The 12667-nt window shown below is 45.4% G+C and overlaps 1 protein-coding gene across 1 annotated transcript in view; it reads right to left on the bottom strand.

Moving 5' to 3' along the window:
- Nucleotides 1-12573, bottom strand: part of Slc16a2 (solute carrier family 16 member 2) — a 105921-nt gene extending 93348 nt beyond the window's left edge. The window contains exon 1 of the mRNA XM_015505859.2: nt 11944-12573. Coding sequence (XP_015361345.1) covers nt 11944-12385 — 442 coding nt within the window. The 5' untranslated portion in view covers nt 12386-12573. The remainder of the gene's footprint in view (nt 1-11943) is intronic.
- Between the last annotated feature and the right edge of the window lie 94 nt (nt 12574-12667).

Genomic DNA, 12667 nt, shown 5'->3' on the forward strand with positions numbered 1-12667 from the left:
TTTTTTTTTTTTTTTTTTTTTTTTTTTTTTTTTTTTTTTTTTTTGAGCTAGGGAAAGCATTTTTCCTGATCCCAGGCAGCAAGATTTAACTATGCCCAGATCCTCCTTTCCATTCCCCCCCAATTCCCATGCCCCTGAACTTTGTGACTCCTAGTTGTGTGTTTCATCATACTATATGTACTGTTTTTTATCCTTAAACTTCAGGCTGCTACCAATTTAGGAAAAAAAAATCTATCCCAGCTTTCTGGGAGCTCCTACATTTCTGACCCCATGGAACATGAAATTGGAAGACCTGGGTTGTAGTCTCAGCTCTGCTGAATATTAAATGTGTGGCCTTAGGCCACACACTTACCCTCAGTCTGTTATCCATTTTCTGCCACTATAAAACAGGAACATGGATCTCTACCCTAATAAAAACAAATCATGTTGTCTTTTCATTTTCTAAGCCCCTTCAACACAGCACTTGATGTGACCAAGTGCTATGGTCACATTATGAGACATTATGGCACAATATGGGATTCAGCTATTTTATTTCATAATTGTCTCTGTTGCAAGGATCAACAAAAGCTAAGATGTAAACTACAATGTGCCACACACAGAGGGGATCAGTATCACTCAATAGACTTCTCTCTTCTGGGGTTCACAGGATCTGGAGGTCCATTTGGGATCCGGGGTGAGGGATTAAGAGCTGCTTCTAGTTATACTCTTCTCAGACCTCTTAGAAAAAAGTTCCTGGGCTGCTGACATGGAAGAGCAGGTGGTGTGGGCTGGGCAGGCTGTGCTACAAGCCATTTACAGGCATCTCATTCTGTGGCTCTATGCCCAGACATCCCCCCGCCCTATGCCCTTCTCTCCAAATGTCCTTAGTATTTTTCTCTCCTTCTGCCCCTCCACCTCACCCCACCTGTTGGATAGGGCTTGATGGGGAACAGTGACTCACTGGGTTCCCAGAGGGCAAAGACCCAGAATCTGAGCAACAACCAAACTATCTAGTTTTCAATTCCTATCCCACCATTTCTCAATTTTCCACCCCATTTCAAATTCCAACTCGACCAGCAAGATTTGTGATTCCTCTGGTACTCACATACATCTCTCCTTTTCCATATCACCACATGAAAACTGTAAAAAACTCAATTTAATACACTTAGCAGTGATCTATGGTTGTTTGGAATGTTATATCTTCTCAAAGAAATTATAAACTTCTTAAGGCCTTCTCTGGCTCATCCAATGTCAGCCCAGCACTTAATAGAACTGAACCTACATTAATTGAATTGGAGGGAGAAGGTATGGGGAGGACTTGTGAGCAGGGAGAGAGACTAACACTTACTGAACACTTAGTAGGAGCCAAGCTGTAAGTTAAACATTTTACATGTGTCATCTCACTTAATCTCTACATCAGTAGTAATACATGTTATTGTTACCCTTATTGTACATATGAGAAAACTCAGACTCTAAGAAGTTAAAAACCTTGTCAAGTACAGCCATGTGGTAAGGCATCTATCTGAATGTAGTGCTGTTTGATTCTAAAGCATATAGTCAAAGATGGATTAACAGCTCAAATGTCCATTAGTAAGGTGTTGATTAAATAAATTATGATTAAGTATGGCACAGTTATAAAAAAGAATGAGGGCTTTATAGATTGGATGTGTAACAATACCCAAGATAGATTTTGAAGTATAAAAAGCAAGGTAGAAGATAATGTGGATTACAGTCCACCATTTGTATTTTAAAAACAGGATATAGGGCTGGGGTTGTGGCTCAGTGGTAGAGTACTTGCCTAGCACATGTGAGGCACTGGGTTCAATCCTTAGAACCACATAAAAATAGATAAATAAAATAAAGATATTGTGTCCATCTACAACTAAAAAATTAAAACAAGATATATACATAGTTGCTTATACACATATGGAATATCTATTAAAGGACACCAGATAACACTGGTGGCCTCTGGGGAAGGAAACAGAGTCACTGGAAAACAGGAGTGGGAAAAACACTTTTCACCATTGTACCTTTTGAATTTTATTTCTATCTCTTTCCACATAGTAGTACCTGGGGATCAAATTGGGGAATGCTTAGTATGCCAGAAGTCCACCCCTGGAACCCATTTACTAACACTCTTAAAAACCAACCTCCACTACAAGCAGCTACCCACAATGTGATTAAGGTCACCTCTTTTCAGATCTTAGTTCTTTACCTGGAAGATAGGAACCAGAGAGAATAGGATTAGGTGATCTTTAAAATGTCTTTCAGCGCAGACATTTAAAAACCTGAAAATCAAGAGAGTCCTAGTGTATTTGAAATCGTAGTCTCAGAAAAGGGCTTGGAGATTTTGTTTTTGCTTTTTGCAACAAAAAAAGAAAAACGTTTCCATTCTGATTTGCCAACTAGTTATACTTAATGGAGGCTCCTCAAGTGGCCATTGAAATGCTTGCTCAAAACTGCTATTGCAATCCTCCTTTGTGAAGTCCACAATCCTTCTGTGGCCTCTGTTCTCTGGGGCTATCCTGTTTAGAACACAAGGAAACTGGCCTACACCAAAACTGAGTACAAAGGAACAAAACTCCTTCTATACTTAATGTCCCTTGGCCCAGACCTTCTGACCCTAAATATCCCTTTCCTTCTTCCTTACTACCTGCAGGAGAACAGAGGCTCTGTTAGAGACCCTCGGGAGGAAGTGACACCCTAACTCCACCCCACCATCCACCCCCCATCCTTAGCAATTGCTACTAAAAGAACTTAGTCCTTGACAAACTAGGGAGGTTTGTGAGCTCCTGCCAAGTGCTGTAAATATTTCAACATGCCTTGTTTCCTTGAATGTATATGACCTGGGATCTGGCCCCTCCTCTCTCTCTCTCTCTCTGGGCTCTCAGAGAGCTGAGGAACAAAGAAAACACAGGCAGTCCTTAGCTACAGGACACCCGGGTCAAATTGCAGAAGAATACAAGGGGAGATGGGGAAGAGATGGAGTGGGGAGGAGGCGACAGATGGCGAGGAAACATTTAGAAACAAGTATGAATCCATTTCTAGGGGCTGGAAAAGTATAATAATAATAACCATTTCATTTCACAATTGACAAAGATCTTTCATATACACATAATCTCATTTGACCCTTTACAGTCCTATCAAAGTGATACTATTTGTCTCGGTTCATAAATGGGAATCCTAAAGCCCAGAAAGGTTATGTGACTTATTCAGGCTAAACAGCTAAGAAGTGACAGTTTCCCTTGTCCTTTTTGGACTCAAGGATTATGACCCTTTGCATAAAGACGTAAAGTAAAATGGGTAGTTAGAAGATCATGTCTTGTATCATGAGATTGTCTATTTTTTGTTTACTAAATCCCTTCTTGGTCATTCCTTTTTATTTTTTAATTGTAATGATGTCCAGAGGCTATAGGAATGAAAAAACTCTGTAGCAGTCTCCCTTGGTAGCTCCCCCCACATCTTCACTATGTATTAGATGATGTCTAAAAGCAGGAGTTCTAAATTCATACTGTCTGGGTCCAAGCGCTGGGTCTGCTATTATTTGGCATATGAACTTGGACAAGATACATAACTCCCATGCCTCTCTTTATCTACAAGATGAATGAAGTAATGGTACCTACCTCATAGGGTTGCTGAGAATTAAGATGGATTGGTACATGAAAGTGTTTCGTGCCTTACACATTTCATTGCTAAGTGTTAATTAAACATTGTTACTACTACTACAACTACTACTACTAGGGTGTTTGATAGGAGTAAGAAACTAAATGTCAAAAAATTTCATTTTGGAATGCTCCAGAGGTAGCCATCACCAAGTTCAGTGCTTCACATTTTTCTTCAGTATCAGGGAAGTCTTACAAGTCATCTCCATTCTTCTACCCAGTTCCCCTTGGGATTAGTGACAATCCAGCATGAGGGGCATGGGTCATGAACAGAAGAAGAGTTCTTTTGTTTGTGAGAAGCTCAGTGACCCAAACAAGTGGCTGAACCTGTGACCTCAATCTCATAGGCAATATGATCTTAGCAATTGTGTTAATTGACTGGGACACACACCACACACCAGTTATACACACATACACACACATCTGGACACATGGGTACATGTGCATACCCTTCCAGCCTGGTTGAGAGGGTGGACAGTCAGATCCCAGGATAATCTAAGCAAAGAGTCTGTGTGGGGACTGCTTATTTAACAACACTTACCTTCCCCTTTTCTCTTCAGCTGCACAGAGGCTGGAGAGCATCTGACCTGGGTGCTTCACTACCCCATTCTCTACCCTCCCTAAAGGCACTTCTGACTTAAGGTAGGTGCTTGAGTATCTGTGTCCTACCTTCAGTGACCCCTCTACAAGCAACTTTGTGGCCTTTTTGGCAAAAAGAAAGATGCTAGAGGCTTAAAATATAATAACCAGAACCCTCCAAAGTTACCAAAAACTAATCTGAAGCCGGGCATGGTGTTACACACCTGTAATCCCAGCAACTCAGAGGTGAAGGCAGGAGGATAGCAAGTTCAAGACCAGCCTGAGACTCTTAGCAAGACCCTAAGCAATTTAGTGAGACCCTGTCTCAATATAAAAAATAAAAAGGATTGGGAACATAGCTCAGTGGTTAAGCACCCCTGGATTTAATCCCTGGTACCAAGAAAAAAAATCTGAAATCTAGAGGTTCCACTGGCCCAGGAGATGGGGAACAATGACAGTGAGGACTTGAAGATAAAGAGACTCAAGTGACCAAGACATTTTTTAAATACTACTGAGTACAAACCAGTTATAATACTATCTTCTGGGCAGGAGTCCTGTGGCTGTGAAAAGAGGAAGTATGGAAATGACAAAAAAGGTTTATTTATTTTGTTTTATTTATTTGTTTGGTTTTTGGTATTGGGGATTGAACCCAGGGGCATTTAACCACTGAGCCACATCCCCTGCCCTTTTTGTCTTTTATTTAGAGACAGGGTCTGAGTTGCTTAGGGCCCTGCTAAGTGTCTGAGGCTGGCTTTGACCTTGCCATCCCCCTGCCTCAGCCTCACGAGCTGCTAGGATTACAGGAGTGCACCAGTATTCCTAGCTGACAAAAAGATTTTATAGCAGTTATCTTACTGCAAATATCCAGAGCTAATGACTTCCATACTCTTGAGTACTCCACAGAAAGTCATCCTTCATTCAGAAAGTAGAGAGCAAAAGTGGAGAGAAAGGCAAAAAGGGGAAGGGAAGTAGTGTTTGTGAGATCTATAGGGGTTGGCCTGGGGCTCCAGCTGGAGTTGGGCCTGTTTAACATGTAAACCCCAGATGTTCTTCTGAGTGGTAGAAAGAGAGGTAGGGGAACAGTATTGAGAGGAAAGAGGGTGGTACATCCAGCAAACATGATAAAAATGCACTGTAAAAATAGGAGAAGCTGAGAAAATATGTGGTGGTAAGCTAATTTCATACTTTGCTCTCAGCAACCCTGAAACTGGAGCAAAGTAGAGCGAAAAGAGGGCAAGACTACCAGGGTGAAGAGGCTGCACTCCCTCAAAGCACCCAAACATGCCACATTCCCCACTCTCAAGTAGATGCCAAGTGATTTTACATTAGCCACAGCACCCACCTTCAGAGCAAGTGGTTACATGACCCTAGGTTTGCTAGTCCTCTGTTATCTCTGAAACCAGAGAGGTCTGGGGTGGGCCTAAACCCTCTTCCCAGAAACTTTTGAATACTAAAAGGGATGAAGAATAGGGGAAGATGAAGATAGAAAGAAACTTTCAATAAATGTTTCCCAATCCCATGTGGAGTAGAAAATGGGTCTAGGTCAAGAGGTACAATCCAGGCTGCCCATATTCTATCATTCTCACCTAGCAAGTCTCCCAGGCTGGGTCCTTTACACTAGTCCTGCAGAACCTTCTTTAGAAGCCCCTGTTACATTAAACCTGACCCACAGACAGATGGAATAGTCATAATCCGTGTGTGAATGTGTGTGTGAGTGTGTGTGTGTGTTAAGAACAAAACCCTTTCTCTAAGATTTATTCATTCAATTCCAGGTAAAACAGCTTCTTTCAACACAGTAAATCCCACCTCATCGTTCACATAATCTGAAAGAGTAAATGATTCTTTCTTTTCAAAATGCAACAAAGCAAAAAGATGCTGGTAGGAAAAACAGTGCATCCTCCTGGGAAACTGGACTACTCCAAATGTTGTGAGCATCTTTTATGTACTTCTGCCACTGTCAACAGTTCAGCTGCTTGTTTACTCTTCATGGGGCTGGAGGAAATATTGTCAATGACAACAAAATGTAAATCTAAAGAAAATGAGTGAGCTCTGTGCATGCTACTTCCTTAGGCATACTTTCAGCTAAGCTGAAGCTGAAGTTGACCAGGGATTGTGGACACCCAAGAGGGCCTTCTCTAAGATCACACAAGCAGCAGCCTTCCCCTCCCCCACCACAGTGGGATCCAGGCAGCAGCCCTGAGCCAGCTATAAAGACGCCCTGTGCTGTCTGAACCCCTCTACAGGGAACCTCTGTATCACATTTAGGAATCTTGGTTTACTCTTCTAGCCTACAGTAACAGCAAACCAAGGTCACACTGACCATGCATTTCTGAGAAATGAGAGCAAGCTGTGGGAAACTAAATTTCAGAAGAGGAGTCCAAACTGAGGCCTGAGGAAATACTTATAGTTTATATTTTTAAAGAAGAGATTCAAATGCTGAGAAACAGGAACATACAGACCCACCCTGCTAGTCCGAAGCAGGCCAAGTGGAGGGATTTCTCTTGGAGGCCCAGCTTTCTGTTGAGCAAGGCACTATGGGAGATGCAGCCATATGCTCAGAGTTGTCCTGATATACTCAATAAAAAGGAATGGGTCTTTTTTTATTGGTTCTTTGTAATTATACATGACAATAGAATTCATTTTGATATAATTATACAAGCATGGAATATATCTTATTCTAATTAGGACCCTATTCTTATGGATGTACACAATGGTGGGATTTGCTACAGTGTATGTACATCAGAAAATTATTTCAGATTCATTCCACTGTCTTTCCTTTTCCTATTCCCCCTCCCTTCCCTTCATTTCCCTTTGTCCAGTTTACTAAATATCTATTCTTCCCCTCTCCCCCTTTATTGTGGGTTAGCTTCCATGCATCAATGAAAATGAACCATATCCATATGCATGGGAATATGATATCTAAATGGCTTTTCCTTGCTTTCCTAATCTCCTCCCAATCCTTCCTCCTCCATTCAGGAAGATTTACAAATTTTCATTTGCCTGAACAAGTCAACATTTATGGTAGTTAAGTAGTAAAGAATAAGATATCACACAATTCTAGAAGGATAGATGGAAGAGCTAGAAAGTTCATATAGTCAAATCTTTTCATTTTACAGATAGATAAACTGAGATATTGAGAGGTAGAATGCCTGCTCAAAGTCACTGAACAGTTAAGGGCACAAGTTATCTAACTCCTAGTCACTGACTAGCTGATATCACTGAGATTGCCAGCTTCTTGGGGGTCCATATTTGGCCTGAAGTCTTCCTTTTTAAGATTTAGAATAAGCATTTGAGGCCACTGCTCAGTGAACCAGGGATACAGCCTCAACCAGTTAACCCAGCTCAAACAAGCATCCTCTTATTTGGCTTCCAAACACCCCAACCTCTCTTTCTCATCCTTTACAATGAATCAAGGTTGTAGTATGGGATCCAGTTTTCTTGGAGAGGAGGCAGGGGAATAACTCAAAAGATGTTTGGCTGATGGCCCTGTGACCTGAAGTTCCACAGTAGGCTCTGAGTCAACATGATCTAGCTCTGCTGGACAGTAGCCTTCAGCCAAAGTCAAACGATTGGTGGATTTGGGCTGGGGTTGTGGCTCAGAGGTAGAGAGCTCACCTAGCATGTGTGAGGCACTGGGTTTGATCCTCAACACCACATAAAAATAAAATAAAGATATTGTGTCCACCTATAACTAAATAATAAATAAATAAATATTTTTAAAAATATTTTTTAAAAAAGATTGGCAGATTTGCTCAAATGATACCTTAATCCCAAAGTCAGCAATGAAAACCCCTAAGATGGGAAAGACAAAGATAGCCTACTCTGCTCTAGCCCTACCCATCTTGAGTACTCTGGGTTCACCTGAAGACAGAGTGGACCCTTCTTCTCCATGCCTAGAAAATCCAGTCTCCATCAGAGTGATCCAGCAGCTTGAGTAGTGAAGCTTCTTGACCATTTTCCCTTTCCCTAATAGTGAGAACCTTACTCTACCCTCACTCAGGAGCTTGCAAGGGCCATGCTTATAAACTGCCTAATGCCGGGCACAGTGGTGCATGCCTATAATCCCAGCAGCTCTGGAGGCTGAGACAGGAGGAGAGGATCGCAAGTTGAAAGCCAGCCTCAGCAAAAAACAAGATGCTAAGCAACTCAGTAAGACCCTGTCTCTAAAAAAAAAAAAAAATAGGGCTGGGGATGTGGTTCAATAGTCAAATGCCCCCCAAAAAAACTGCCCAATAAAAAAACCGCTTCTCATCATATTTTACCAGTCAGTACTAGACTCACAGTTGAGGTGGAAAATACAGGGTAATGGGTTTACTCTGGAGCACTTTCAAAAAAACTTTGGTTTGGATCCAATGTTAGCAACTTTGTCTTGTTCTGCCTTATCCTGAGCCGCCAACCCTAACCCTACCCCCATTTAGGATTTTGATAGTGAGCTGAGGCCTGCAACCTATGCCACCTTGCTCCTCTTTCCCTAAAAGCCTCACTTATCATCCCAGGAAACCATTCTGGGCCTATAGTTTCTACAGATTGCCTGGTTGCCTCCTATCCTATCTGTGGCTTGATCTGGGTTGGAGAACTCCCAAATTTCCCCACAGTCTCTACAAAAGTATAGACACATTTCTCACCTGATCTCTACTGCTTCTTCCCTAAACCAGACCGTGGTTACCTGCCTCACTTTCGAAAACCTTTTGCCTGCCAGTCCTCCCAGGCCTAGAACCCAGGAAAAATTGGCTCTGCCTCTAAACAGGTGAAGACAGGACACTACATATACTTCTGTTGACACTACAGAACCATGCACATCATAGAGTCCACAAAGATTGTACATTGTATGCTTTAGTATGATGTCCTGAATTCCACTTCCCTCCTACCTCCTGTGGCCTTTGCCCATGTCCAAAGGCCCCCTAAGGCGGAGTTATTCCCCAAACATCAAAACTAACTTTCTCTGGGATTCTCTCACATCTGTAGAATCTTAGATCTACAAAACCAATCAGGACAGCTTTAGGGTTGTAATGATGTTAAGCCTAACCAAAAACAATCTGGATTATGAAGCGCCTCCAAACAGTAATTTCATAGATGTTTAGAGATGGAAGTCATGTTAGACATTAATAGAAATGGACCATACATCAACCTCCTGGAGTGACCCCCATAATGGCTATTGGGCAAATACTGGCTGATAAAAATGATAGCAAACTTCTATTTGGCTTTGTGTCCTTTTGGGACACCAAGGCTGTAGCACAGGTGGCCAGGACAGTTTGAGTAAATTGCAAACAGTATGTTCAGGCAGAGACATTTGGAATCTCAGGATCTAAATGGTGGCTTGAGAAAGCTGAGGAGATAAAGAAAGGTAGTGTTGAGAATGAGATTATCTGGAATGTAGTAGGGTGTTCCTGACTTTTCCAAAATAAAAACTGAGGTATTCCTGAGAGGCTCTTGTATCAAAAACATAACTTTAGTGAATTCAAGATACACCACAGCAAGGACCCAAGCCAAAGTACTCTGAGACCCTGGGGACATACCAAATTCCTTTCTGTCGCTTCCTGACCTATTACTCTCCATAATTTAAGCTAGTAACCTCAATTCCTCAGTGGACCTGGTCTGTGTCAGAATACACACTAGCCACACCTCTGCATAGACCACTGCACCACCGCCCCCCTCCAGCTGCGGTGAGGTCTTGACCGGAAAGTCCCAGCCAGCCCTCCCCCTGAGTCCCCTATGATCACCTGCTTTGAAGTCTGTTCCCCAGCAGTGAACCTCTTCCTGGTAAAATAGTGGTTTTTCCAAGTTTTATTACACACTCCTAAGGCCCCAGCTCTAGGCCTGCTCACACCACATAAATGCCAGGGCCTAGCTTCAGTCCAGCCTCTGCTGCTTCTCTTCAAGTTGCACTCAAACTTTGCCACTAATCCCCAAGACCAACAGTCTGCTCTCAATCACAGGGCAACATTCAGGAGGTCCCTCCACCCATCTACCCACACACACACCCCCCAATAACCTAGGCAACAGCCTGAGGCCCTACCCTGGCTGCCTTCCTAAGAGCCCCTGAACTACATCAAAGCAAAAAAAAAAAAAAAAAAAAAAAAAGGTGGTCCCAGGGATGAGTGTGGCTGTGACCTTCCCCCTAGAAGTTGTTCCACATAGGCCAGGGACCCCCTCCATTCCAGCATCAGGTGGCCTGGGTAGTGCTGAGACTGCCCTTGATAGCTACTGACATAGACTCAGACTTTCTTCAAGAGGGACCTGCACACTGTTGCTATGCCAATGAGTCACAAGATTTGGGGCACCAAAAGCCCCAAAGCCCCTTCTGCCAGGGCAGTCTAAAGAAGCTGCAAACTAAAAACACAAGTTCTCAGTTGAGGGCATTGAGAGAAGCTCTCCAAGGGGAATCCACAGGTGGATGCCCCAGAATTCAAGGTTTCTATGTTCACTTAATAGTCTCCAAGCCCCCTCAGATGGTAGCAGAAGTACATGCTGGGAATTGGCAAGAGCAGAGAAAGCTTCAGCTCCAAACCAACACTGAAAATCCACATTTTCCAAGCTGCAAACTTGAGGTGGTGGCATATATAGAGTTGTCCTGGAGCCACCAGAGGAAGTGAAACTTAGGGGGTATTCCAAGCCCCCGACTCATGGGAGACGTCTCACAAGAACTGCCTAAAGGGCTTCTCCGGCAAAGCAGATGGCTCCTTTGACTGTTCCAAGCTCACAGGGGGCCACAGTGTGAGGATCCTGCACGAGCTTTGCAGCCACTGGCCTGGAGAGAAAGGGCTATGCCCCCAATCCTGCTAATCTTAGGGAAGGAGACCAAGTCAGCCCCAAGTCACAGCGGGAGTGGCAGGGCCAATATTCTGGCTTCAGATGGAAAAGGGCACCCTGCCCACCCCCGCCATAGCAAAGAGGCACGGGGTTGGGGTGAAGGGGCATGGCTGAAGTTGGGGGTGGTGAGAAGTGAGCCACAGGGCCCAGCCTGCCGGCGCCTCAAGCCTCAAGTCTCACGCCTCTCTGGCAGGAGACCGCCTCCCTGCCAACTTTGGGGCTCAGCTCAAAGGACACCGAAATCCGCTCGTTCCCCCAGGGCTGCTTGGGATGGCCGTGGTCTGGCTGGGCCGTAACCACGGCAGGCAGAAACGCGTACACACCCCCAATCGCACTCCCTCTCTCCTCCCTCCCTTTCCCTCCTACAGACACACGCCTTCCATGTGTTTGACTCCCAGCAAAGAGTCACCAGGATTCCCGAAGTGTTTTTGACAGAAAACACCTCCGCTCTTCCAAAGGAACAAGGGCTGCTGTGGAGATTCGTGGTATCGTGCTTCTCTCCCACCTCCCAATTCTCTCCACCCCACCTCCCAATTCTCTCCAGTCTTCATGCCTTCGCCCCCTCTGCCCCCCAAAATTCCTGAAAATATTTTCTTCCAGCACACATGGGCAAAGTACTTTAAACAAATCCAAAAGGTGAGTCTGGATTTGTCCCAGGGCAAAAAAAAGTTCATTGCTTGCCTGTGATCAATGAATGTCCCAGTTCCCACTCCCAGGACGTCTTGCACCTAGTCTCCACAGCTGAGGCTGCCCAGAGCCCGGCAACCCGCGTCTCAGCAGGGCCATGGGCAGAACAAGGGAAGGAGTAGCAGCGGCGCTTTGGAGGGGCGCCTCGTACCAGGAGGTATGGAGGTGGAAGCAGGAGTACACACTCTTGCCTAGAATGCCAAGTGGGGCGCATGGGGCTACTCACCTGCTTGGAACTCCACCTGGCGATTTTTCTCTTTTTCCTCCTCTAGCAGCATGGAGTAGAGGATCCCGACGGAGTTATGGATGCCGAAGATGGAGCCGTTGCACCAGGTGGCAGCGAATACCACCATCCAGCCGAAGCCGCCTTCGGGAGGCTGGAAGCCACGCGCGGTGCCGCGAGTCTCCACTGTGGGCGTGGGCTCGGGTTCGTGCACCGGCTCCGGCTCAAACTCCAGCTCCGGCAGGGGTGCGGGGTCCGGTAGGGGTTGGGGCTCGGGCTGGGGCTCGGGCGGAGGCACTGGCACTGGCACGGGCTCGGGCTCGGGCTCGGGCTCAGGCTCAGGCTCGGGCTCCGGCTCCGGACTACCCACCGGCTCCTGCTGTTCCTGGTCTGTCTCCTGCCAGGGCCCCTTGGCTTCCTCGCTCGCTGGGATTTGCTTCGCCATCGCGGCCGGGGGACTGTGGCTGCTCGGGCCGGAGGAGCCTCTGTGTGGCTGGTACTTGTTTCTACTGCTGCTGCTCCGAGCACTGCTGCTGCCACTGCCTCTGCCTCTGCCTCCTCCTCCTCGAGGCTCCGCGCCCCAGCTGGCCAGCCCGTCCCGCGACAGACGGTCCCTCGAGCCCTCTCCTCCTCCTCCGCCCCGGTCCAACCCCCCTCCTCCTCTCCCCATGTCATCTCTCTCTCCTCCCCTCCTCCTCCCCCACCTCTTCCTCCTCACAGCAGCCGC

Source organism: Marmota marmota, unplaced genomic scaffold (assembly GCF_001458135.2).
Source record: "Marmota marmota marmota unplaced genomic scaffold, marMar, whole genome shotgun sequence".
Taxonomy (NCBI): Eukaryota; Metazoa; Chordata; class Mammalia; order Rodentia; family Sciuridae; genus Marmota; species Marmota marmota.